Raw genomic sequence first — 27,053 nt, forward strand, 5'->3', positions numbered from 1 at the left:
GCAGAGCCTGGCAACTGGTACTAACGGTCTAGAGCGGAGCCCACGGTGCCAGCACTTGTTGGAAACTTCCTATGCATCTTCCTGCCAGCTAGGTCTCTTCTTTGTTCCAATTAATGACGGCTTTTGCTGGAGTAGTCTGGGTTGGGGTCATATTGATTTCCTTTCAATAGTTCGGTTGCATGTTAAAGCAATTAACTTTCTTTATGCTGTCCAGTTTCCTGCTGGCTCCCAATGGGGAAGGCACTGTTCTCTTGTGTTCTCTGAAGAAGCTGGGAATAAAGGGGATGAAATGACAATGCCATTTCCTTTAGAAAAGAAGAGGAAAGAAGGATGATCTTGTGGTTAGGATGGGGTACTCGGAGGCAGGAGCCTTGTGTTATTTTCTTGGCTCTGCTACGTATCTCTGTGTGACTTTGGCCAAGTCATTTAATTTCTTGATGCCTCAATTTACCCCTCTGTATACTGGGGGCAATAATACCTACCTGCCTCAAAGGAGTGTTGAGGCTTACTTGCCACTGATACATTGTTTACTCTGCTTGTGTGTGGTCCCATAAGATGCCTTTCTGCCCCCCCACCCCACCCCCCGCAATTGGCAACTAGCTGAACAATTGTTTTTTATTAACTAATTCCTGAGTTGTCTTGGTGGTTTGCTCCATTCAAGAGGACCTCTCCTCCCAAATGGTTGGGATCCCTATTCAGCAGACCTGGCGTCCCTCCCTAGTGTATCTCACTGGAGATGCAATATCTTTTCAGAGACCCGTAGTAGCTATGCTAAGATAAATGCACCTTTCCCTGGTATTTTATCTTCCCTCTCTGGTTGGAGATAAGGGGCTGAAACATTCTTCACTGGACAAAAGCAGATGGCATAAAGAAAGGAGAGGCAGGGCACTGAACTCTGATGAACATCCTCGTTATCATCTTGTCTGCAGTGATAGGGTTTCACTAACATTTTGCATCATGTTACTGAAATGTATCAGTGTTTGCTTTTCTTTCTGTCCATTAACACAAAATCAAGGGGGTTTCTCAGTGAAATGAAAGGTGACTACATTTAGAAAAAAATTGTCAGAGTCAACCTGTGGAACTCATTGCTGCAGGGAGAGAGACAAATACTATGGCTGGATTTTTAAAGGGCTGGATAACTTCAGGACACTTGTGACAATGTAATCTGAGATAATGGGTATAACCAAGTCTCATGCTTCAAGGCATAAATGAACTGCTTGTGGGGCAGAGGAAGGCTATCCCAACATGTAGATTGTTGCACAACTAGCTAGGTACAGTAGAACCTCGATATTTTTATTTATTTATTTTTTACAAACACCACTCTTATGAACAACCAGTTATTCAAACCCTGCTTCGCAGCCATGGAAACAGATCACATAACACAAGTGATGTCTCTGAAGAACAAGTCGTCATTCCTTCACACTCTGATTCCTTCAGTGCATTGGAAATGTTTGCAGTGGTTTGAAGAAGAAAGTGGTACAGTGCATCATACTGCAACTTATGCACTGTACCTGCTGCAATTGAGATGTTTAGTTTAATGAACTCTTCAATTTTGTGAACCATTCAATTACCAATGTGTTTGTAAAATAGCGGAGTTATTGTATTTTATTTGTTTTGCCTTCATCTGAAGCATTAAGGTTTTGGCTGTTAACAGGACACCAGTGGCTTCAGAGCTCCTCCGTTCTTTGCTGCAGCATTCCAGGGCAAAATCTTGTTTGTTGGTATTAGGGGGTTAAATGTACATGCAAACATCTTCCCCTCCCTCCTAACCCTGTCACTAAAGCTCTGAGGGGAAGGAGGGAGGCATGACCAGCCGCTATTATGTGCTTTACTCTTAACTCCAAGAGGAGTGGTGTGTGTCGGACTAATGAGAGAATAATGCCTTCACTTTTTTCTCTCTTTGAGAAACAAAGAACTGCCTCTCAGAAGTCCTTTGACATTTCTGTAATGATGCTGCAGTGGCAGGACCTGCGGCACCCTGCCCTTCTTTTGGAAGGGTAGCGGGAGAGACTCAAATGTGTCTCCTTTTTTCCCCTGGTTGTGAAAGACCTCTTTCTCTGAATTCAGGACCAGAATGAGCAGTGCTGCTTTGCAGGGGATAAAAGCCATCTTTGTAGTAGCCCCTATTCAACTTTCAGTGACCTGGGCTCATAGTACAATTAATTCACTGTCTCGATCCCCTTACCTGGGTAGTAGTGTGTTCCTTCTGACTTCAGCACACACACTCGCACTGAGCTTGTTTGGAGCCTGTTGCTTTAGTTTCTTCACCAGCTCTCGGCTGTGTTTTCTGCTTGGTAAATCAAAACCCCTGGGCTGCAAGAGAGTTAATGAATAGGCAGTCATTATGGACTCTTAACAGAGTCTGCTTGAAATGCCTGGAGCCAACAGATACTCTGCTGGATTCCTTGCCATCTTCTGGCCAGGAATCCGGTCTTAACCCCCGGCCCCCGCCCCCTTTCCATGCACCTGTTTGTAGATGTCACCATTCAGACCTGCCTTTAAAAGGTAGTTTCTAATGGAGGAAATACTTCTTTTCCTCTTTTCCCTCTGTGACCATTTTGCTGCTGAAGCTGCCAAGCCAGCTGGAGTGCTTTTGGTAGAGAAGAGAAAATGGTCCCGCCCAACTCTTTAAGAATAGAATAGTCGTCTTTTACATTTGTGGTGTTTTAGTTAGAGGCCAAGCCCAAGTCGGCTGTGCTACACAGATGCCCTGTGAAGTAAGTTCACTGGAGTTGCATCTTTGTAACTGACAGCAGAACTTGGCCCAACCTTGTGAACTGTTTGGGGGAGTTACAACTTTAAGATGAGACTTGGCACCAAGGGCTAGATATTCAAAAGCAAGCCAGGCATCTGAAATACGCTTTTCTCTGTTTCCCAAGTGCTGCGTAAATAAATTAATCATCATCATTATATTGTATGTGTCTAAAATGTGCTAGACACAATACATCAGATGCTATATACAAATCAATAATAAGCAGTTAGCCATTAATCCATTTCCATGGCCTGGCTCTAGTAGAGAGAAGTGGTGCATGTGTGAGAGGGGAGAAAAGAACTAAAGTACTTCAATTGTATGCTCACTGGGGCAGGGAGCATCCTTTTTGTTCTGTGTTTGTACAGCACCTAGCACAGTGGGGTCCTGGTCCGTGACTCAAGCTCGTAAGCAGGATGCTAGTACAAAAAACACGTAAGATTTTGAGTAAAATCCCTGCAGCTGTTGTTGATGTGTGGGAAAGTGAGGCACTTGAGAAAATGTTCCCTGTTCTAAAAAAAATCCCTATCACACTTTTTTAGATTTAGCAAAAGCAGGTCTATGAGGAAAGTAGCAAAAATGTAGTCCTCACTCAGGATTGGTGTCTGCTTGATTTAACAAAGTTATGGCTATTTGAAAATTGTGTCTTGAGAAAATGTCTGTCTGCACTTCACTTAGTCACTGCTTCCCAGCTAGCTAAGGGCAGGTCTGCACTGCAGCTGGGAGCGTGCTTCCTAGCGCAGGGGTTCTCAAACTGGGGCTCACAAGGTTATTACATGAGGGGTCGCAAGCTGTCAGCCTCCACCCCAAACCCCACTTTGCCTCCAGTATTTATAATGGTGTTAAATATACAAAAATGTTTTTAATTTATAAGGGGGGGGGGGGTCGCACTCAGAGGCTTGCTATGTGAAAGGGGTCACCAGTACAAAAGTTTGAGAACCACTGTCCTAGCAGAATAGACAGACACACGCTAGCTCTGTTCAAGCTAATGCACTAAAAATAGCTGTGTAGCCGGGGTAGCATGGGCAGCAACATAGGCTAGCCACTTGAGTACGTATCTAGGGGATCCCGGCGGATTTGTACTTGGGTGTCTAGCCTCAGTCACTGCCCATGCTACCCCCAGCTACCCTACTAATTTTAGTGTGCTAGCTCGAAGCAGGCTGTCAACTGTAGTGTAGATGTATCCTAAGTGAGCACTGTTTGCTTTTAAGGAAATTGAAACCCTGCTGTTGATACTTGAAAGCCCTGCAAATAGGTCTTGAGTAGCTTATGGGAGGGCATGCGAGCTCTGGAAGTCAGATAGATCTGGATTTCCTCCAGCTCTCTATGAACAACAAATAAATTAAATGCAGGATTACAAAAATTAAGGTTCCAACATCTATGTTGTACCCATGTTCTAATGTTCCATTCCTGTTTTTCTTATTAAAAATGTGTAGCTTAATATGTTACTCCTTTGTGATAAAATTTGGGCTGTCAAGCGATTACAAAAAAGTGATCGCACGATTACAAAAAAGTGATCGCGCGATTAATCACACTGTTAAACAATAGGAGAATACTATTTATTTAAATATTTTTGGATGTTTTCTACATTTTCAAATATATTGATTTCAATTATAACATAGAATACAAAATGTACAGTGCTCACTTTATATTTATTTTTTATTACAAATATTTGCACTGTAAAAAATCAAAATAAATAGTATTTTTCAATTCATCTCATACAAGTACTGTAGTGCAATCTCTTTATCATGAAAGTTGAACTTACAAATGTAGAATTATGTACAAAAAAACTGCATTAAAAAATAAAACAATGTAAAACTTTAGAGCCTACAAGTCCACTCAGTCCAATCGCTCAGACAAACAAGTTTGTTTACATCTGCAAGAGATAATGCTGCCCACTTCTTGTTCACAATGTCACCTGAAAGCGACATCAGGCATTCTCATGGCGCTTTTGTAGCTGATGTCGCAAGATATTTACATGCCAGATGCGTTAAAGATTCGTATGTCCCTTCATGCTTCAACCACGATTCCAGAGGACATGCGTCCATGCTGATGATGGGTTCTGCTCGATAACAATCCAAAGCAGTGCGGACCGACACAGGTTCATTTTCATCATCAGAGTCAGATGCCACCAGCACAAGGTTGATTTTCTTTTTTGGTTGTTCGGATTCTGTAGTGTTGCTCTTTTACGACTTCTGAAAGCATACTCCATACCCCCTTGCCTCTCAGATTTTGGAAGGCACTTCAGATTCTTAAATCTTGAGTCAAGTGCTGTAGCTATCTTTAGAAATCTCACATTGGTACCTTCTTTTTGTTTTGTCAGATCTGCAGCGAAAGTGTTCTTAAAATGAACAACATGTGCTGGGTCATCATCCAAAACTGCTCGAACATGAAATATATGGCAGAATGCGGGTAAAATAGAGCCGAAGACATACCATTCTCCCCCAAGGAGTTCAGTCACAAATTTAATAAACACATTATTTTTTTAATGAGTGTCATCAGCATAAAATCATGTCCCCTGAAATGGTGGCCGAAGCAGGAAGGGGCCTATGAATGTTCAGCATATCTGGCACGTAAATACCTTGCAATGCCAGCTACAAAAGTCCCATGCGAACGCCTGTTCTCACTTTCTGGTGACATTGTAAATAAGAAGTGGGCAGCATTATTTCCCGTAAATGTAAACAAACTTGTTTGTCTTAATGATTGGACGGCATGGACTTGTAGGCTTTAAAGTTTTGCATTGTTTTGTTTTTGAGTGCAGATATGTAACAAATAATATACATTTGTAAATTGCCCTTTCACGGTAAAGAGATTACACTACAGTACTTGTATGCGGTGAATTGAAAAATACTGTTTCTTTTATTTACCATTTTTACAGTGCAAATATTTATAATCAAAATAATAATAAAAAGGGGGAAGTGTATAATTTGTATTCAGTGTTGTAATTGAAATCAATATATTTGAAAACGTAGAAAAGCATCCTAAAATATTTAATAATTTCAATTGGTATTCTATTGTTTAACAATGCAATTAAAACTGCGATTAATCATGATTCATTTTTTTGAGTTAATTGTGTGAGTTAACTGCACTTAATCTATAGCCCTAATTTCAAATATTGTGGGTGTATATTCAGCACTCCTACTATCACTTGTCTATTCTAAAATGTATCATGATATATATTAATATGATCCTATGTACTATCTAGGAGCAATTTGAAGACAAACTGAAAGCATGGGCTTACAAGGGATATAGAGTTTCCCTTAAGAACATACTTCGCATTCTCATACACGTGTAGAGCTTGCTTGCTTTGTAGTAGGTGATTTTTTTTAAAGTGGGTATTTTTAAATCAATTCTGTTCGGTGTAGGAGTTACATCACTATTTGTTCAGGGCTTCAAGTCCTAGACACTCTACAGATATGTTAAAGACAAGACACTTTCTAAGAGCTTATAGTCTAAAAGACAAGGGGATACAATATACGTGGAAAATGGAACTAGTTGATGTTGGATATGGATCTTGTTTCACTTTTTAATTTTTTCTTTAAATAATCCCCTTGTCCCCACCTTTCCCATCAGCCCTGGCCCGCTTGTTCAGTTATTGCAATCCTATGTTTCAAAAACGTCCTCATTCCCCGTCATCTACCTGAACAGAGGACTGCCTGGTTCCGCCTCTCTAGCCAAATCAGATGATGCTTTCACCAGTTCCAGCATGGGGTGCCTTTGGATGTGGGGGTTTCTCTTGTCCCTGTAGTGACTGAGCATATATCTGAATACTGTAATATACACACATCTTGAGGAGCTAAACTGTCTGCCCTGGAAAATCTAGTCACCCACACATGCCTGGTTGCTAGTTCAGTATAACTGGTTGGGCAATATTGCCTGAGCAGATGGCCTGGTTTTCATTGCTCACTAACGTGCCTGTTGAATCCTCATGGAGATTTGGCCATCTCTTTTGTCCCCCGGAAGGGGTATGTCTAGCTGGGACTGTGCATCCCAGCCCAGGTAGACAGACCTGCGCTAGCTGGGCTCAAGCTAGTATGCTAAAACTAGCAGTGTGGACATTGTGGCAACTCAGGCTTGACCCCCGGGGTCTGAACTCAGGTAGCTAGCCCTAGTCTTCGCCAGAGCGGCAACGTCCAGACTGCTATTTTTAGCACACTAGCTCAAGCCCCGCTAATGCAAGTGTCTGCCTGTGCTGAGAGGCTCCAACTGGGTAAAAGAACTACCCTATCATCCTTTGAATTACCACTGTGATTTCCGTAACGTAAAATAAATGAGACGCTCACCATTGTGTAATCAATGGACCTATCCAAAATCAGTGCAGCAAAACTGATCTAAATACATGTTTATCGCAGAACCCCAAACTGATCAAATGGAACATGTTTATCCGAGAGTCCAGAACTAGTGCAAGTGTAAGGGGCCTCTGTGAGACTGACTCAAGGCTGCATCTTGTGGCTCTGCTCTGACAAAAGTCAATAGTAAAACGTGTGGGTTTTCAATCAGACTTACCTTAAGCTGGGTAGTAAAGTGTTGGCTAGTCCACAGCCATGTCGTCTCTGGCTCTTCCATTGTTTCAGCAGCCTTTGCGATCGCCCTGACCGAAACTGAGAACAAAGTAGTATTTGGAGTATGAACAAACTAATAGGCCTATTTCTCCCTTCCACTTAGCGCTCCATACACATAATGTAAGGGCAGCTGAATTTCTGCTTGTGCATCATATTGGGGTGTATGGTAACTGTGTGTGTGTAACCTGGGGGTTTGGGGTGGCTGTCTGTTTGCAGTGGCACTGCCCTTAAAAAGTGAGTATTCAAAAGCGCCCGGTGTTGGCCTGACTGTGCTCTTATGGAGGTCAGTGTAAAACTCCCCTTGACTTCAGTGGGGGAGTTAGGCCAACACTGAGAGCGTCTGAAAATCCCTCCTGAAAAGTCCAAAACAGATGAGTTTGGGACAGCCCCATGTTGCCCTTGCTATGGTGATTTCCTTCACCCCACCCCATGTTGCAGGTGTTGCAGATTTGATCTGCAGTATTACGTATCTTTCCAGAATGTTCTCACCCCTTCCATGCCTCCCGTACTTTACCTCCCCCCCTTGCAGTAATTGTTCTCCCATCAGCATGTCGCTGTTCCCTTCTTTCTCTTGTCTCCTAGATGTCGCCATGCTGCCATAGCAAAGTACTTTGGAGATGTCACCCCGCCTTGTAACAAGTGCTGTGATTACTGCAAGAACCCAGGAGCAGTGAAAAAGCAGCTGGATTCCCTGGAGCTGAGCACCAACAGCTGGAGCAGAACCTGCATTGGACCCACAGGTTCCTCTCGGGATGCCTATGACCCAGAGCTATACGAAGGAGGGAGGAGAGGCTCTGGAGGCTTTAGCAGGTTCGGATTTGATTGCTGAGCCTCCCAGAGACTGCGGCCCATTCTGTTGGGGAGGGTGGAGCTCCACCCCCTGCTGCCAGCCCAGCTGCTCCTAATTTCAGCAGATATTTCTGTGTGGTGTTTTCTGGTCACTTATGGCCTCAAGACCAGGGACTTTTTTCCATACACTGTGGCTGGTTCAGTCAGATTCATATCCCTGGGAGCCAGCAGCTGTCCTCAGATGATCTAGAACAATTGATTGTCCCACAGAATGTAGCTGATTCAAGGAACCGGCCTAAATTTTGCATCTGGGTTAGGAGACAGAGGACCTAGACTTTAGAGAGACTAATCAAGTAGCTAGCTCCAGACTTCTCCTGGATTCTAGTCCTAGCACTGACTCACTGACCTAGGGCAAGTTGCTTAACCTCTGCGTCTCCGTTTCCCCTTACCTGTAAAACAGAGATGGGTGCTGGGAAGTGTGATTAAATCTATATAGTGCTTAGCACACTTGGATGATGATGCTCGAGACATGTGGCGAGGTGGTGGTGGTATTATTATTAATTTTTCCCCAGTGTGTAACTCCTGTTTTGCAAGGGGATTTTGTGTTTGAAAGCAAAAGGCTGTTAGCATTGCTGGGTTACAGCCATCATGCGGTCAGACATAGTGCAAGCGTCTCTGCACGCTTCTACCTATGCAGCTCTGTCATGATCTGCAGCACTGACTGTCATTCCAGCTCTCTGCTTCCACAGGTTGACCCAGATTGGTAGCTTTAGTCATCAGATGGCCCTGGCAGTAGGATGAGGCCAAATGACCAGTGACCCTGAGCTATACAGTAACTCCTCGCTTAATGTTGTTGTTTGTTCCTGAAAAATGCGACTTTAAGCAAAACGATGTTAAGCTAATCCAATTTCCCCATAAGAATTTAATGTAAATGGAGGGGGAAGGGGGGGTTAGGTTCCAGGGGAAAAAATTTCGCCATACAAAAGACTATATTTTTTTATATACACACACACACACACTCTCTCTCTCTCTCTCTCTCTCTCTAAGTTTTAAACAATCTGTTTAATACTGTACACAGCAGTGCTGATTGTGAAGCTGGGTTGAGGTGGAGGAGTCAGAGGGTGGAAGCGGGTGGATATTTCCCAGGGAATGCCTTACTGCTAAATGATGAACTAGCACTCGGCTGAGCCCTCAGGGTTAACACATTGTTGGTAAGGTAGCGTCACACTCTACAAGGCAGCACGAATGGAGGGAGGGGAGACAGCATGGCAGAGAGAGACACACACACACTGTGTGCATGAGAGAGATGTGCATTGCCCCTTTAAGTACGCTGACTCCACTCTAAGTACATTGCCTTTTTAAGTAGATCAGCAAGTTGAGACAGCAGCTGCTGCCAGGAAGCTCCCTCAGTCCTGAGCCCTGCCGTCCTGAGCCCTATCGTGTCCCCCCCCTGCTCTGCGGAGATGTGGTACAGGAGTGGGGGGAGGGGGGCACTCTGACATTAGCACCCCTCTTCCCCCCCCCTCACCCCCTGCACAGCAAGCAGGAGGCTCCTGGGAGCAGCTCCAAGGCAGAGGGCAGGAGCAGCTCACGGCAGTGTGGGGAGGGACAGCTGAACTGCCTGGCAATTGGTAGCCTGCTGGGTGGCTGCAGCACAGGGAACTTAGGGGAGTGGGGAGCTGATGGGGGGGGGGGGGGCTGCCGGTCCACCCTGGTTCCAAGCCCCCACCAGCTAGCTGCAACTGGCTGCTCTTTCTGCAAGCAGTGGACAAAGCAGGTGGCTGCCAAACAACGTTATAAGGGAGCAACTTTAAACGAGCCTGGTCTCTAATCGATCAGCACCGTAACAACGAAAGAACGTTAACCGGGCGGACATTAAGTGAGGAGTTACTGTATTTGAACCCAGGACTCCAAAGGCTATTGCTTTAACACAGGGCACTGCTTGCTACCTACTTTACTGATTTTGTGCCGCTTGGCTGTACCTTCTGTTCAAAGCTGTCGTGGTCACTGAGGACCCAGCTGTGCCAGCCGTACTCACTGTTGTTGATTTCAGTGGACTTTTAGTTGAGGAAGTACTGCTCAACTTGAGTAAGGATGGCAGAACTGAGCTCTAAGGTGTGGTCATAAAAGTCCATTAGAAAACACCTTCCTGATATGATTCAGGTTTTCTAAGGCCTTTAGACCAGCTACTGCTCCCTCTGCAGGCATTTGTATCCCTCTCCTAAACTCTCCTGCCTTCTCATCCAGGTATGACGAAGGAAACCGTGGGAGCGGGGACGAAGCCAATGAGGAAAATCGGAAACGGGAGTGGTACAACTTCTACAAAAAGCAGATGAATCTGCGTAAAGTGAGTTGACATCCCTTCTCGAAGAGATCCGAGGGCTTCTGGCTTTTGGCCTCTGTGCAGCGTACCTGCCCCTACTGCAGACACAGCAGCTTCCTGTGACTAGCAGCAGGACAATCAGTGGTGTAACAGATAAAGCCTCTCTGGGTGACCAACAGACATATTGGCAAATGAAAAACCAGAAGTCTGTAAATCTGAGAGCAACATTGTCCTCTCTAGTTTTACTAAATTCAGATATACAGGCCTCGTCTCCAGACTCTGGACCAGATCCTCTCATGCCAGTTTTCCTGTGGAATGGGGTGCTCAGAGGAGGAAAGCTCTCCACGGTTTCCTGAGCTAATTTGTCCTGAAGCCATTCTGTCTGGGGGTGTTTTCCACCCCTCACTTCAGTCCCTCTGATCTCCCATGGACCTTGGAGCTCCACCAAAAGTCAGAGCCATCTGCTCAAATTCAGGAGCCACATGACTATTCCTCCTGCTTCCATTAACATTCCACAGTGCGCAGTGACCTCTGCAGAAAACTTAGCACAACCTCAGTCCTCTAAGGATTCCTCCAGAGGCTGGGGGTGCAGAGGGCTGGATGGTGGATGCATCTCCAGTTGGCCCTCGGCCCCTGGACCGATCTCCAGATGGAGATCCCTCCATTGGTAAGGGGCAGAGTAGAGGGAGGATGTTTTATGAAGATTGTTGATGGCTCCTGTCCCTCTACAACTTATTGCATGGAAAAAGGGGAAGGATCTTGGGAAGTGATGGGATTCTTGTAAATGGAGACTGGCATAAGGGGAACTAGCTTGTTACATTTAATAGATGTAACCAAGTCTCTGATAAACGGGGAGCCTGCATTTTTCTGCTCCAGGAAGAAGTGGAAAGTACAGCAGCCTATGTCTGTGCCCTGCAGGATAAACCCCAGCACAGACAGATAAAAAAGGGCTGCCAAGATAAGAACCAACAGTGCAGGGAAATGGCACCATCTGCCCCTCATTCTTCCCCCTTCCCTCCCTCCCTCAACTCCTGTGCTCCATGTCCGTCTCCCCGCAGGGGATTAATGACTATTACTGGAGCAGGGGGATGAACTCAGAAATCCACCAGTAGACTCACCTATATTTAACCCTCTGAACCTCTAGCATCATAATAATAATACTTCATCCTCCTATGGAGCTTTTCAGCCCCAGATCTCAGTGCTTTAACACGAACGAATATAGCCTTACCCCACCACTGTGAGGACAGGTAAGCATGACTCTGACCCATCTGCAGCATGGTGTAATAAGGCACAGAGAGGTTAAGTGACTACCCCAGGGTCTCTCAGTGAGCAGTGGCAGTGCTGGAAATGGAATCCAGCAATCCTATCTCCTAGGGTTCGTCTATGGGAACAGTTAGTTCGCAGCAAGCTGGGGTGTGAATCTGTCCCGCACTAGCCTGCTGTGTGGACCCTACTGATGCGCATTAACAGTTCATTGATGCGCTTTGATCTAGTGCTTTTTGAAATGGGATGAGATCAGAGCACATTAATGAACTGCTAATGCATTTCAGCAGGGTCCCTATGGACAGTTTGTCTGCGACAGGCTAATGCGGAGTAGATTCACATCCCAGCTTGCTGCAAACAAATTGTTCATGTAGACGTCCTTAATCTTCTGCTCTGACCATTAAACTGCATTTCCTACTAGCATCCCTGCTGCAGTACTGGTGCCCATGTTGTCCTCAGCTCCTTAATAGCAGCTGTTGCTAAATCCACCCTTGTGCCTTGCTGCTGCTTGATCTGGTGTCTATAAATTGTTCCAATTTATGCCTTTACTACACGGTTTTGATCCCCCTCCCCATTTCCCATTTATGTGAAGAAAATCTCCTTGACGTTCTTTACGAGCTGGCCCCTGCCCTACTCTAGTCAAGGGGATCCTGTCTGCTTTAACATATCTAATATTTGACTGGCCTCAGTCAGCCCCTCTGGCCTTTGCATTGCATCCCTTACCTGCTCCCCAGTCTCTTCTGTCCTTTTTGCTGCCTTCCTCGCACCCTTAGAGTTTTGGCATCATCCTTCCTGGAATAGGTGACTGGAGCTGCATACAGGGTCTCTCGTGTTCTCTGTAGTCCTACATATATGTTGCTCATGATGGAAACGTTTGATCTCTCTCTCTCTCTCTCTCTCTTCTCCTGCAGGGCAAAGAACCAGAAAAAGATGACTTTGTCCCTCCAGGTAGATCTCTCCATTGCTTTATAGTTTTACCAGATGGTCTCGATCAGTGAGAGAGTTCCATGGGGAAGGAGAACACTGTGGTTGCCTTATGTAGCACCAATATCTGGGAATAACAAATAATGCAGCTTAATCCTCTCCTGTGGCTGGATGTTCCACAAAGAGGACACAGCTGAATCGACCCACACGCCAACTATTGGGCACCAGGACCAGAGCAGTGGGTCCCTGGCTGTGGAACTCCTTGCTGGAAGAGGTCGGTCTAAGCCCAAATCTGAGATTGTTCAGGTCAAGATGTAGATTGCATCTTTCTGATACAGCCTGCCCCAGAGGAACACCTTTTGATCTGGGCTTTCGGCCTCTCTAATTTTGTGCCACATTTAAATACCCCAGTTCTGGCCTCTGTGTCAAACCTGAGCGCCTGAGGGAGGTTTTGTTGTTTTGACCTGTGCTGTTTGGAGCTTTGTCAAGTGACGGAATTATTGCTACAGGCCAAAGGGGTGCCCTACAGCAGTGGCTCTCAACCTTTCCAGATTACTGTACCCCTTTCAAGAGTCTGATTTGTCCTGTGTACCCCCAAGTTTCACCTCACTTAAAAACTTACAAAATCAGACACAAAAATACAGAAATGTCCCAGCACGCTATTATTGAACAATAGCTGACTCTCATTTTTACCATATAATTATAAAATAAATCAATTGGAATATAAATATTGTACTTGCATTTCAGTGTATAGTATACAGAGCAGTATAAACAAATCATTGTCTGTGAAATTTTAGTTTGTGTGACTTTGCTAGTGCTTTTTATGTAGCCTCTAGTAAAACTAGGCAAATATCTAGAGGAGTTGATGTACCCCCTGGAAGCTCTCTAAGTACCCGCGGAGTACACGTACCCCTGGTTAAGACCCACTGCTCTACAGAATATGTTGCTCTGCTCAACTCCTCCCTACCCCCCATCTTGCCCTGAATGAGGTGGTTTTTTCTGAGAATTGAAGGCCCTGAAAGGGGCTCGCTGGGACTGAGAGCTCTTTGACGAGCAGCAAGTCTTGTGCTTGTGACACAGACGTACCCACCTCTGTGAAATCTCACCTCCACTTCCTCCTGTTCTTGAACTTGTCCTTCCCCCTGCTCAAGGGGAACTTTGTAATGGCCCGTGGGTGGCGTGGTGGGAGGGCAATTCCAAGAGATACTGTACTAACACCCCGCCTGGTAAGGGTGGTGGGGTGGCATGGCAAGGAATGGAAGGGTGGAGAGCATCTCTTTAAAACGTCACTTCTCTGGTAGATGCAGACTGCCCCCTGAAAGACCCCACCAGCCAGAAAATCTCCAAACTCACGGTCAAGGTAAGGAAAGGCCTGCGTGAATTCAGTGCGGCGTTCTCACCCCCCCTGCTAGTAACTCTTGTCTGAGACTGGCCAGAGGTGTTGCCTGCTCCTTCCTGTCCCTTCAGGGGGTGGAGGAGAAAGGCAATGCCATTCCTGCAAGAGGATCTCCTCTCTCTCCTTTTGGTTTTAGGCCCGAGAACACTGCTTGAAGATGTTGGTAGAAGCTCTGAGCAGCAACCAGAAGGCAGCCCCGACAGGACATGGGTATTAAACAAGGCACAGGAAGGGATAGAGAGAAGAGGTCCTGATAGCAGGGCTCTCCTTGCTCTGAGCAAGATTATTGTGTGCAATGGTCACCCTTGTCAGTGAGTGAATCACCTCTGGAGCTCTGCGAGAAGCCTGACGTACAGCGCTCTTCCCTCCATCCCCATTCATATCCCCTTGCTGGGCCCCACAGCTGAGTTCAGCTCCAGGAAGATTCACCAAGCCCCCTCTGAGTGTGCTCTGAGCCTCCTGGGTGCTAGTTCCACCAGCTCCCTTTATGGTGATTCCAGGGCTTGCTGTTCCCCTTTGCCCCACCAGAGGGGGATAGCGTACTACACAAAGTCCATGCAGACCCACACAAACCAGAGAATCTCCAAATGTGCGCGAGGAGAGAGCCATGTTTTTGAAGTAAATCTGCTGTGCCCCCTGCCAGGCACTAAAACAGCCCCTTGACCACCACCTGCAGTTTTTACACATTCGGGCTTAAATCCCAGCCCTGCTTCCGCACCGGCCCTCTCCCAACCCAGACCCTTGCTGGAGACTCTTCACCAACATGAGCACTCCTCTCGCAAGTGGAGAGCTGTGTCCTACCTGAACTGACCACAGTGTGCATTGCAGGTCAGACCCTCACGCCTGTGCCGTGGAGATGGAGTATGAGGCTTTCAGAACCAGTAAAATGTCCAACTTGTACAAGGCAACTGTACTAAAGAAGGTAAGGAGCTTGCGGTGGGGGGTGATGGGGGGAAACTGGAGCTGCTCCCTCCCGTCCCTGGTGTCACCACTGCCATAGCCCTTGAGCATGGTACATGTTAGACTCAAGGGGCGCGTTCCCGCCATGTGTTACAGCTCTCGCTCTGCCCTGCTTACCTCCCTCAGGCTGTTTCTTCCTGGTATCCCTTCCAGGAGGAGCTTTTATCTCATTGGATTCTTCCTCCCTGTAGGCTGCAGTCCATCTGTTGATCAGAACATCTGTCAAAACATCTGCAGCCATCGGAGAGCAACCCAGCCTTAAAAATAAAATAAGGGTGGGGGGTTGCTCCAATCACCCTGTGGCTGGACCATCATTACATGGTAGAAATATCCTGAGTTGGGCTAGGCAGTTGGCTCGAGCCATCCTGGGGTAATTCATGGCCATAAGGCAGGAGCAGCCCTTGGTGGAGACCTGCCCTTTGCCAGTGAGGATTGCGATGCATGGGAGGAAGAGGGAGACGTAAAGACTCCGCCATTGGGCGATGTTCTTCTTCTCTTTCAACCCAAGGTAGCGGAGATCAACAAAGCCTCGAAAGAAGGGGAGCTGTATCCAGCATGTGGGTTAGGAGCTGGTGGCGGCAGCAGCCCCAGGACGAAGTCTGAACCCTCAGCTGAAGATGACTTTCTCCCTGCATCCCAAGTCTATTCGGTGAGTACAGGTGGCTGCTGCACGGAACGATGACAGGGCTTGCAAAGCCTATTGCCTGGAAGTATTGTGGCCGTTCATACAACTGCCCAGCTGGTTGTATGAAAACGCCGAATGCCTGAGCTAGAAAACGGCCCAGGCAGTTTTTGGCTAGGCTGTATAATGTGCTTGAGGTGAAGCTGGGCAAAGAGGAAAAGGTGAACAATGGGTTTTGGGGTATGGTTCTTTGCAAGGTTTGTTGCTTAGCTTTGGCTGAGTGTTTGTGGTGGAATGTTTTCCCTCCCATCCTGCTCCTCCTGCACATGGTGCTCTTGTGGTGAGGACAGCTCAACCCCCTTGTCATGCCGGAGCTCCTGCTTTTCAGACTGTATTTTGCCAAAGAGGCTCCCCTCCAATCTAACTTGTCATCACTCAACCAAGGATATTGCCCGTCCCCGTATTCTGGGGCTACAGCTTTCTTCCACCCCCGTCCCCCTTACTGTGCAGCCATGACTGCTCTGATGTGTCTGCTTCTGGTTTTAGACAGTGTGCGCTCCCTGAAAGGAGTGTGCTGCAGAGTGGCACCAACACAACTGGCAGACCCAACACTAGACCTAGCAGTCCTTGGCAGACTCCATCCAGCGACACTGGACTGGCTGGCTTAAGCGCTGTAGCTCGTTACCTATCACTAATCCCTGTCCTCTCCCGCTGCCGGATCCAATCCAGAGCGGTGGTGGCTGAAAGCTGTCACCATCTGATGGCTTTTCAGTAGCTCTGTGAAGTGGGGTGGCTGGGCTCAGTACAGTGAACAAGTGCTCACGTTGCAGAAACCACTCTTGGAACTGCCTGCACCTTTGTTGGCAGCCTCAGCAGAGAGGCTGCAGGAAGTCAGAGAGTGTAAGGCTGGACTGAACTATCCCTCAGCCCAGGGGGGTGATTCCTCTGGGTCAGGGTGAAGCACTTTGGGAGGGGAAATTCGTCCTGCTGCTTCCTGTGCTGTGGGGAGCTCTGCTGACCTGGGCTGTGAACCTGGCTTCTTTCACATTCGTTGGCAGCTCCTGCATGTTGCTGTAAACCAGGGTGTGGTTGGTGTGGTTCATAGATGCCCCCAATAGCTGCCTCTTGTGCCACTAGAGGGAGAGCCTGACACACAGCTGCCTGCAGCGTGCCCTAGTGCAGCCCCTCTCCCAGCTTCTCCAGAGCCTCCTGCTGAGGTTCTGGCTGTTTGTCCCCACATCTCCTATATACCCATCCCATCCATGGCCCCATGATGTCACAAGATCTCATCGGCCTCCTCCTGGCTCTGGCCAAGATGGCCATCCATTCCAAACTCGGCAGGGAGGCTCTCTGTGACTGGAGGGATCTTCTTCCATTCCCTGGGCATTTCTTGCCTCTGGGTAGCATCCACTGATGCCTTGGTCTCCTTTGCAGAGCAGTGGGCATTGTCTGGTGTTCTCTGCTCGGTGTGCCCATCCGGTTCCTTGGTTTTGCACCTTTGTCATCCAGGTTTATCATTGTTTGATTCCAGGGAATCACTTTTCTGGGTCATGTGGCCCCTCCCTCACCTGAGGGGGCAGGCCGTTAGGTTGGTGGCTCTACCCACTGCCTTCCTGAACTCTTAACAGACAGTACCTTTCACCAGCAGTAAATTCACAACTCAGAATTAAGCCATCTCCATTGACTTCTGAATAACGCTCCTGTGACAAACCATGTGCACGTAATGGAAGGAACCAAGTCTCCATTTTGTGTCCCCCAGTGGGGAGGGTGTGTGTGTGTGTGTGTGTGTGTGTGTGTGTGTGTGTGTGTGTGTGTGTGTGTGTGTGTGTGTGTGTGTGTGTGTGTGTGTGTAAACAGGGAGACCACTTCCTTGGCAATGCCTTTGTAACCCTCTAGTGCCCTCCCTCTGTCTCTTTCCCTTCTCTTTGTAGTTTAAACCCAAGCGGATAGGAGCTGGGTTTCGAAAGAGTTCCAGCTTGTTCCAGACTGCTGCCGAACTGCTGAAGACAAAGGAGGAGAGTGATGTGACGCCTGTGGAGAGGGAAGCGGATAGTCCAAACTGGCAAGGTGACAGCGAATGTGATTCAGAAAAGGCCAGGGTCTCTGTCGTCAAGAGCAAAGAAAGGGTGACCAAAGCAGTACACGAAAGGGCTGTGGAAGCAATACAGGTCCATGACAAGAAGGGACAGCAACCCAGCCCAGATGCAGATGCCACCCTGTCAGATAGCCCTACCAAGAAGGCAAAGCTCACCAAGAAGCAACAGCTGCTAGCAGAAGCAGCCAGAAAAGAATCCCAGAACATTTCCAAATTCTTCTCTCTCACCAAAGCCGGGTTTAAAACCTCAGGATGTGTCTCGGCAGAGGAAGACGATTGTCCTGTGAGTGAGCTTTCTCAGTCTCTTTCTCAAAGAGTATGTCAGGAGAAAGAGGAACCTCAGGAAAATGAAGGTGTCTCAGGAGGCGCTTCGGCCGGGCAACCCCAGATGGAGGACCATGAGTCAAGGAAGATGGAGGAAGCACTGACTGAGAGAAGTCAGGACTTGAAGTCGAAACACGACCCTGGATCTGAAGCCACACAAGCAGGATTAGATGGTCAGATAAAACCAAGGTGAGAGAGCTCCTGCGGTCCTGCCCCATTCTTTCCTGCTTTGCCCAGGCCATCCCACAGCGGTGTCTCGTTAGCTAATTACACGGGCAGCCCTTTGTGCTGCATTGATGGAGAGCTGCCATGATAGTATTTAATCAGTGTTCTAACTCTGAGCTGGTCTGGACAGGGCGTCTCGTTCACGCTTTACTGAAATCTCTGCCACTCGCTAAATATCAGCCTGGTGAAGTCTTCATCTCATAGCAAGTCCCTGTCTTGAATAATCAAACCAGTAGAAATGATCTTGTCCTTTCCCTCCATCCTCAGCTGTGACGAAGCTGGTATAGAAATCGAAACCACCTGCGCTGGGGAACGGCAAGGCAGGAAGAGGCCAGGATCAGATGAGGTGAGATCTTAATGAATTTCATTTTCCTCACCTCTGTCTGCTCAGCTTTGTGCCCAGCTCCTCTATGGAAATGACATGCCTGGTCTAAACCTCACCTGGCAGTATCCGTTATCCAGGTGTAGTCCAGTCCCGATCCCAGCAGAAACCAGCAATATGGGCTATGTGGGAGCCTGCACTCCTGGGATCTAGGCCCGGCTCTGCCGCTGATGCACGGCGTGACTCAGGCAAGGCACTTTTGGCATGGTTCTCGGAGGTGCTGAGCACCCACAGCTCTGACTGAAATCTGTGGAAGCTGCGAGTGCTTAGCACATCTGGCAATCAAGCCCTTCACCTCTGTGTCACTTTCCCCCTCAGAGAGGTAGCCGATGATACCTACCTTGTAATCACCGTCGCCTGATGCAAGTGGGGTCCTGAGTGTCTCCACCCCTCTGTCACAGAGAGCAAAGTGATGCTTTATCAGTTGAGGGCAGCCGCCAAAGCTGACCCTATGGACCAGTCAGTACTGGGTGATTGTGCAGCAAGGGCTGAGCGCCCTGCCTTGCAGCCCCTAGCCCAGGGTTTGACACCTGTGACAGCCCCGAGACCTGGCTCTCTTGACTGCAGCACCGTCCCCGTGCTTGGGCTGAATTGGAGTGGGGCACTAACTGTTTAACTCAAAAGCAGAGCGGATTGCCCTTGTGGATCTATCCCAGGCCTCGTTTCCTGCAGCGTCTAGCTAGGTTCACCCCAGGGGGTATCCAAGAAGATTTCCCCATCCCTCTTTCCTTCAAGCACTTAGACACAGCAATCCCTGGAGAGGCGAATCCCACAGGATTTCTTCTAAGGCCTTTTCCTGTGTGATGGGGACAGCGGGGCTGCTTAGATTAATGCCTCGAGTACCTTCCCCGTGACTAGCCCAGGGCCTGTCTCCAGGGGACTGAGTTGGCTAAATGGATTCTCTATGCAAGCAGCTTGCAGGCTGGCATGGGGATGCTTCTGCCTCACATGGCAGCTTGGGCCTAGGAGTCTGAAACGGCTGCATGAACGGCTGCTCCTCTTTGTGCTGGTCTAGGATCTGGAGAGCCCTGCGTCGAAGAGGTTGCAGGCGACAGCGTCTTCTATCCTGTCGCAACCAGAGGGCAAAGGCATGGGCCCAGTGAAGAAGAAGGTGACTTTTGATCCGAGTTTGTCACAGGTTGATAAAGAAGGAACTACCAAGACCATCCAGCCAGCGACCAAAGGCGTGTCCCTTAAAGAGACAGCAGATATTGTCGTCAAATACTTGACCCCTTTCTACAAGGGTGGTAAATTTGCTTCCAAGGTAGGGCACAGACAGCAGCTTTCTCTATCAGGAGGAGACCAGAGCTGTGTCTCCTAAGGCTGTTTGGGACAGGGGGAGAGGGGTGCATGATGCTGGTGGGTGTTCAAATTTACCCACAGGGTCTCGCTGGTACTTGGTGGTAGGGTGTGTCTCCACCTGCCTTAGTGACCCAAGAAGCGAGACGCGTTCTGGAGAGGAATGGTGGGTGGTGACTGCCATGGTGCTACGGGGATCCCAGTTATTCACTTGGGATTTTAAAAAGCAAAAACTGAACCGGGAACTAAGAGCAAATTCAGCCCTTGGCTGTTTCTACCTGAGTGGTTCCGCGTACGTACAGTGCCTAGCGCAACGGGGCCCCGATCTCTCTTGTGACTGTTAAGCACCACTGTAATACAAATAACAGTTGTTTCTGTTACGGCCCGATGGTGCTAGAGGCTGTGCAGAGGCATGCAAACCTACACCGATTGTGTGATGAGAGGGTGATACAGCCAGGGGTAACCTTCGCTCTGCACTTTGATTTCTCTACCCTGCAGGAACTGTTCAAGGGATTTGCCCGACACCTCTCCCACTTACTGACTGAGGAAAAGAATCCCGTCCGCAAGGCTGGTGAGTCGCCACGTGGTGGGGGGATGTGGCTGTGGGGTGGTATCATGTAGACAGCTGGGGATATACTAGTGCTAAATGGGTCAATGACCTGCAGGAGGAGGGGCTGCAGACTCTGCCAGCGTCTCCTCAAAGGGGATGTCCCCTCTCTTTGCAGTGAAAGAAGAAGCACAGAGACTCATCAAGGAGTTTTTCAAAACCCGAGTCAGGTGTGAAAATGAGACAGACTGGCAAGCGCTGCCCAGCTCGGAAAGATGATATCGGTTCTCCAGCTATGTCCATTCCCTGCTGCAGTCGGTGGAATTGAAGGCTCACGGAGACACAGGGGAGTTTTCCATTCATGTTACTGCTTGTTCTCCATGGCATCTGTGCCACGGGTGTGGCCTTGAGAACATCTCTAGGGAGGTGATCCCTGGGAATTTGTCTCCAGAGCTCCTCTGGTGCCTAAGGGACGATGAAGTCCTTCAACAGCCCTTGCTAAGAGGTCTGGTGTCTGCCAATGCTGCAGAGCTCTGTGGCCTCTCTCAGCCGTGCTGTGATGCATCCCGCTGCTGCTGCCAGCTGAGAATTGCAGACTCTGATTCCAAGTTGGGTATGAATCCTGCTGCTCCCCACAAGTGTCTCTGATCCTCCCCATCCACCCCTCCTTGCCCCCCTCCCTTGCCTTTTTATTTAAATGTTACCAATAGAAGCCTTACGCTGAAAACACATTCAAATGCCCACGCTTCGCTCAGGGTTTGTTGATGGGAGCTGACGGTTAAGTTCCTAGAAGGGACATTTACTTTGAAAAAATGTTTCGGTTTAGATGATGGGACGTGCAGCGTCTCCTTTCCCAAAGCTGGGGACCCCCTGCAGGCTTTTTTTTTTTTTAAAACCACCTTGAATTTTGGTTTTACTCTGGCCAGCTGTATGTGCTCTTTAACCGGCGTGGGCAATAGTGCCGTAGCCTGGACAGACTGGCAGCTCTCTCACACACACCCCCACCCTTGGTTGTGCATTCTAAGGGGGCAACACCAAAGTTGATGCACTTCCCTAGTATTTGCTTATAGCCCCTGGAAGCCATATCCCCTCACTGTGCCTAAACCAGGGACTTAGGACAGAGGATGCTGCTGCTGGTACAGCCAATTACCCACCCGCTGCTGTGGCACTTGTTAGACCCAGTAGCTGTGGTGCATCTGCTGCTATATTTATGCGAGGGCCTGAACTGGTGGGAGTCGGTGAGTCGTAACATGAACCTACTGTGCCCAGGATTGTCTTTCACATGTAGTTTTTGTGGGGCTCTGCCGTTGCTCTATGCCTAGGGAAGAGATTGACCTGGCTGGCATTAATGCTGCTGGATCAACCTGCAATCTCAGAAGCCAGGAATGGAACAGGCTTCTGAATAGCTTGTGCTCGGGGAAACTGGGCTTTTATATGTTCCCGAAGGGTGCATGGTAAACTGACAATAAACTGAACGTCACCGTTGCGATGGGCTCTCTCTGCCTCGTTCCTGCTGTTTCATTACATGTGATGCGCTCTGCTGCTCCTGGTTACCTTCCTGAGCACGCACGGAGCGTTACACTGCGAACGCCTGGGTAAAAGCAGAGTCGCTTGTCCCTTGAACAACCGATGAACTGAATGGTAGGAGCTGGTGGCTAGGAATGGGCAAGAGCGTTTGGACCACACGATTCTTCTCCTCCCCTAGAAGTAGTTAGCTGGAGTCTCTGTGCGGAGCTCGAAGAGCAGCCTCCACTGTCAGCGAGCCTGAGTTTCCAGCAGCTCTAGCTCCAGTTAGTGTTTGAGGGGTGGTGTGAAGCAGACCCAGGAGTTAGCTGTGCAGTGTGTCTCAGACATTTCTGCTTTTACCGGTGCCCTTGCTGCTTGAGCTGCAGCAGCATGTGTGATTTTGCTAAGTCGTGGCTTTCAACACCCCCGATGCTCCAGAAGAGCCTGGTGGCATCCCAGTCATGGCAGCCTTTTGTGCTGCAGTAAGGTAAGTACTTTACATGCTCTGATTATTGCGGACTAGGAGCTTTGCGTTGCCATTAAAAATCCCCTGGAACTCTTCCTGTGAGTAGAGGATTGTCTCCCTGTGCTGAGCCAAGACTTCCCAGCACGGGGGGGTTGTTCTGTTGTCTACCTACCTTTAGTCCTCAGAGGTCCTCTGTCCGGAGCCTGTCAATCCATGGGATCCTGGTGGTTCACTTTTGTTAGTGTTCTGTACCGCCCATGAGGGCTGAAAGGGGTGGGAGAATCTGCCTCCTTCCATGCTGACTAGGGCCTCCAGCCAGGAAACACCTAGGGCGCCCCCTGGGGTGGATGAGGGGGATTGATAGGTTTATAAGAAGAGAACTGGCAGAGGGTGGTGACAGCAGAGGAAAGAGAAGCTCTGGGTCTAAGTGTCTTGTTTCTCTTCCTCCCTCTAGTCTTTCACAGTGCCCTGGTGCTGCACCCTCCCCTTCCAAGGCCCTGGGAGAAGGGAGGTGGGGCCAGGTTGTTAGAGCTGCCTGTGCCTGTGGGGGGGGAGGGGGAGGGCGTGGGCAGGAGAGAATATACAGGCAACAGCTCTAAAGCAGTAGGGGCCATTTCAAAGGTGAAGGTTGAATTGCCCTGAGAATGGTTTTGTTAATGCTGTACTTTGCTTGGGGAGAGGACCGGCCAACAGAACTCCTGGCTTCTAGTGCCAGCTCTGTTACACAAGGAATCAGTCAGCCATTTAAGTCTCTGACAAAGCGGCCAACCCTCTTAGCACATGGGCTGCTGGGGACTGAATGTGCAGTCTCCACATGAGGCTCTTTCCTAACCCTTTCTTCCTTCCCACCCTGCAAGAGGTGGTCGTGCCCCTGGAAAACTCAGCCATGGGCCAGCTGGAGCATGGGCAGCTAGAGTGCAAGATTCGTTCATGGCTCAAACTGGGAGGCAGCAGCAAGGAAGGCCTTTTAGCCTCCGTACCCATGTAGTCATTGGCGTTAGTTACAATATGGACACTTGGCTACCAGAAACTGCTGCCTTTGCCAACTCACATCACATTATCCCCAGTGAATTCCTAGTGGGTAGCTAATGTTCACGCGCTGAGCATCGGGGCTGGCTTTCAATAGCTGGCCCAAGGGGCCATGTTCATTCCCAACCTGCTCATGCTTTTCAAATGCCTCAAAACGTGCCCATGAGCCCCCACTGACCGAACAGCCTCTTTGCCTAGTGCACATGGAAATCAACAGTTTTTTACTTTCATAGCTCCAAAAACTGAAAGGAACCGAGACTTTAATAATTTATTGGTTATTAAATGTTTCATTGATTTTTTTTTTTTTCCACAGAAGCATAAACACCTCTCCCCCAGCTGGAGATCTATAGTAATAAAATAAATTAAGGATTTATTTTTTACAGTCTGATTTTTTCCCCTCTGTTGGGGAAGGCAATTTGTATCTTAGTTCGCTGGGCAAGTAGGCATCATTTAAATATACAGCTGTATGGTCAGACTGAGTTCTTCAGATTAGAAAGAAAAATCAACATACACTATGCAGACAGCCAGTAAGAAATCAGAGTAGCCGTCAACAGTCTTACCATTGCAGCTCAAACTCTGCCTTGGCATACGTGGTAATTGCATATTGACACTCACTGACCTGCTCCGTGGTAATGTCCAAGAGCTGCCACCAGTAAGATAAGAGGCCGCTCTCAGGAATTTAATGCCAGTGGATGGAGTTGTATCTTTTTCTTGGTGATGCAAAATCTCTGGCAAGTACCAGGCTCCCCTGCTGCTGCCATGTGTGAGTTTGTCATTAGTGCAAAAAAGGATTATAGTCCTGTACCTGGAAGTCCCTGGGCTGCTCCTCCCCACTTGCTTGTAGCAGCTTGTGAAAGACCAGGGCCTTGGGCCATTGCGTGCTCCGCTGTGGCTGGGGAGACCGTGCAGCTCCAAAGGACGCTGAATGGGAGTGACGTACGAACCAAGCCTGGGAAGGGATGAGGAGCAGCACTACGGCGGAGGTCCAGGTTCTGGCATGTGGTGGTGCAGAAGTAAGGTGACCAAACAGCTTGGAGGCCAGGCTGGCAAGGGAGTGGCAGCCTTGGAAAGCAGGAGAGGGGAGTGTGCTGATAGAACAAGGCAGCTGGAGAGCAGGATGGTGAATGGGGCACAGGCCCGTGTGAGAAGTGCTTGATAAGCTGTCCAAGCTGAGGATAGCCCTGTTCTGCTTAGCCGTCTTCCAGCCTGGGTCTTTAGGGCTGAGATTCTCCCTCCTCCAGGATGACTGTGATCGTGTGGTACAGTTCCTTGGCCTGTAAAGATTACAGCCCAGTAGAAGTAATTCCCTGTTTACCCTGAACACCGCAGCCCCTCTCGGTCCTGGCCCCTTCACTTCCTCACCTCTCCTAAGGTGGAAATTTGACACCCACCGAGGCTACATCCAGCCACCTACCTCTGCTAAACCAGCAGGGCTGGGCTTAAACCCCAGGCCTTCTCGTGGCAAAGCAACTGCTTGCTACCTGTGCTCTTTCTTATACAGATCTTGCCCAATACTTCAGAACCAGCATGTAACCCAGGTGCCAAGGGAAATGCTTAGACCCTGGTCGCTGGCTATAAATCTTAGGGGATTTGTTTATTCCACTATAATGGGGGGAGGCGGGGAATGACTGTTCTGTGCTGCTGCAAGAACAGGGGCATTCACTGACTCACTACAAGGCTGGTAGCTGAATGGGGGGGGTCGTAATTCTAGCCTTCCAAAGTGAAACTTCAGGCCTGTCTGGGGGGAGCCCTGAGTAGCTGGGGCACTCCAGCGACTCTGCACTATCTCCCGTGTGGATACACTTCAGTGTCCTTAGCTAAAGCACACACAGGTGCTCATACGGTGGAGTACGAGTATCCACACACAGAGACGGTGCATGCCCTGGCTTACTCTGCACTAAAGCTACGTCTCTGCTGGCGCTGTAGGGGGTAAGTGCCAGCTCAGGCAGACGAACCCTCGCTAGCTCTGAGCACGTTAGGTGCTAAAAATAGAAGAGTAGCTGCAGTGACTCCGCTGCTAGCTGCCCCGAGTTTATTCCTGCCTGAAACCGTAGATATGTACTCAGGGCGGTTAGCTCCTGGCACCGCCTCGGCTACACGTCTGGCTGTAGCATGCTAGAGTGGGACCGGCTCCCTGAAATACCTTCCAGCTCTGGCCTAGGCATACCTTACCATCCCTGTGTAGACGAGCCCATCGAGGTTTAGCAGCCCCAGAGCCTGCGGCTGGCACTAAACTAACTTCGCCTTTTTATTTAATACAATCCATTAAGCAGAGCGCCAGCTCCAGGCCTGAGCCTGTTCCTTACGCAAGGAAAAGCCATCACAAATTTCGAGGCAGTTTTCCTGCTCAAGGCTTTAGCAGCTGCCATTTCCTCCCCCAACCAGGGCCCAGAGTCTCACGCTGCACCTACTGCAGGAGCCTGAATGCTGGGCTTGCCCAGCAAAGAGCCTGCGATCTCTCCTATCACATGCGAGAGCGATGCAGCCGCTGCAGGTAGTGCAAGGGAAGGTGCTGCTGTGTTCTGGGAACCTCGGAGGATCACAACCAGGGTAAAGGAAACAGGCCAGTTTGGATGGGACATGACCCGGGATAGCCCATGGAGTGGCTCTAGCTTGCCACCCTCTGCTACAGAGGGATGCCCTTGGTTGAGTACAGTTCCCAGCGCCATACCAACAATGCTGTTTGGCTGAAGAGGGAGCAGTGGATGCTGGGAACTGTAGTTCGCAGAGCCCCTATCTCCGAGCTAGGGGAAGGCTCTAGTGCTATCAGCCTCGGTCTCAGTTGGACAAAGCGTGGGCACCAGTGAGCTGGAGAAACCAACTGCGACAGGATTAAATATCGTCCCAATAACTATGTTCATTGTCATGGCCAGTAGCAGGCAGTGCTCAGGGCTCTCTTTACCTGTTGCAGTTCAAACCACATGGTCTGAGGATTTTCCACAGAGCCATAGTTCACTTCCAGACCCGGCACCCCGGAGTCGTCCAAAGGCCGCAGGGTTCGCATCCTCTGCACCTCCTTCAGTGGGATGCGGCAGCAGAGCTCCTGTGCCCAGGGAGAGAACCCGCCATCAGAGGGGCTGCTCCAGTGCAGGACACGGAGGATCAGGAGCCCAATGCCCTCAACACCCCACCCCTAATGCAGGCTTTCACCACAGTCATGTAAATACAGAACGTTAAGGAAGCAGAGCTCAGCCCTTGAACCTCTTCTAAGCCAGTGCAGGGCTATAGGACACGTCATGGAAAAACCACCGAGCCAGAGTACTGGGTGGGGGTCCTGGTGCCAGCTTACTTCCACGCTCACTGTGTAGGGGGGTGGCAGTGAGTGGACAAAATCCACTGGTTTTGTCCCCTGCCATGGACTCCGACTTGTGCGAGAAAGAGAAAGTTCACACAAAGCCAATGCACGAGTGGGCTGAGGTAACAAGATACTGCCCCCGGCGCTCTGAGCAGCATACCTGGGACCTGCTGGCCACAACGACGATGTGGTCCCTATTCACTCCCAGGATGCAGGGTAGAGGAATCCTGGGCTCGCTGCACCGCTCCACGGGGTACACGTTGTAGCCGAAGAGAGGCAGCTGGATCACATGCTCTG

At 49.0% G+C, this 27,053-nt stretch overlaps 2 protein-coding genes across 13 annotated transcripts in view; one reads left to right on the plus strand and one right to left on the minus strand.

The window, feature by feature from the left end:
• Positions 1–21,946, plus strand: part of RECQL5 (RecQ like helicase 5) — a 56,701-nt gene extending 34,755 nt beyond the window's left edge. For 7 of the 8 annotated variants that reach the window (XM_034789779.1, XM_034789778.1, XM_034789777.1 and 4 more), the window contains 12 exons: positions 7,894–8,121; positions 10,348–10,447; positions 12,598–12,634; positions 13,912–13,970; positions 14,143–14,216; positions 14,835–14,928; positions 15,475–15,615; positions 17,520–18,196; positions 18,500–18,578; positions 19,630–19,878; positions 20,412–20,484; positions 20,639–21,946. In XM_034789779.1, coding sequence (XP_034645670.1) covers positions 7,894–8,121; positions 10,348–10,447; positions 12,598–12,634; positions 13,912–13,970; positions 14,143–14,216; positions 14,835–14,928; positions 15,475–15,615; positions 17,520–18,196; positions 18,500–18,578; positions 19,630–19,878; positions 20,412–20,484; positions 20,639–20,739 — 1,912 coding nt within the window. In that variant the 3' untranslated portion in view covers positions 20,740–21,946. The remainder of the gene's footprint in view (positions 1–7,893; positions 8,122–10,347; positions 10,448–12,597; positions 12,635–13,911; positions 13,971–14,142; positions 14,217–14,834; positions 14,929–15,474; positions 15,616–17,519; positions 18,197–18,499; positions 18,579–19,629; positions 19,879–20,411; positions 20,485–20,638) is intronic. The other variant, XM_034789780.1, reaches the window with a different exon arrangement.
• Positions 21,947–23,715: 1,769 nt separating this feature from the next.
• Positions 23,716–27,053, minus strand: part of MYO15B (myosin XVB) — a 45,474-nt gene continuing 42,136 nt past the window's right edge. For all 5 annotated transcript variants that reach the window (XM_034789773.1, XM_034789771.1, XM_034789772.1 and 2 more), the window contains 3 exons: positions 26,917–27,050; positions 26,364–26,504; positions 23,716–24,735 (listed from right to left, as the gene is read on the minus strand). In XM_034789773.1, the coding sequence (XP_034645664.1) occupies positions 24,676–24,735; positions 26,364–26,504; positions 26,917–27,050 (335 nt within the window). In that variant the 3' untranslated portion in view covers positions 23,716–24,675. The remainder of the gene's footprint in view (positions 24,736–26,363; positions 26,505–26,916; positions 27,051–27,053) is intronic.

The sequence above is a fragment of the Trachemys scripta genome, chromosome 14 (genome assembly GCF_013100865.1).
Source record: "Trachemys scripta elegans isolate TJP31775 chromosome 14, CAS_Tse_1.0, whole genome shotgun sequence".
Classification (NCBI taxonomy): domain Eukaryota; kingdom Metazoa; phylum Chordata; order Testudines; family Emydidae; genus Trachemys; species Trachemys scripta.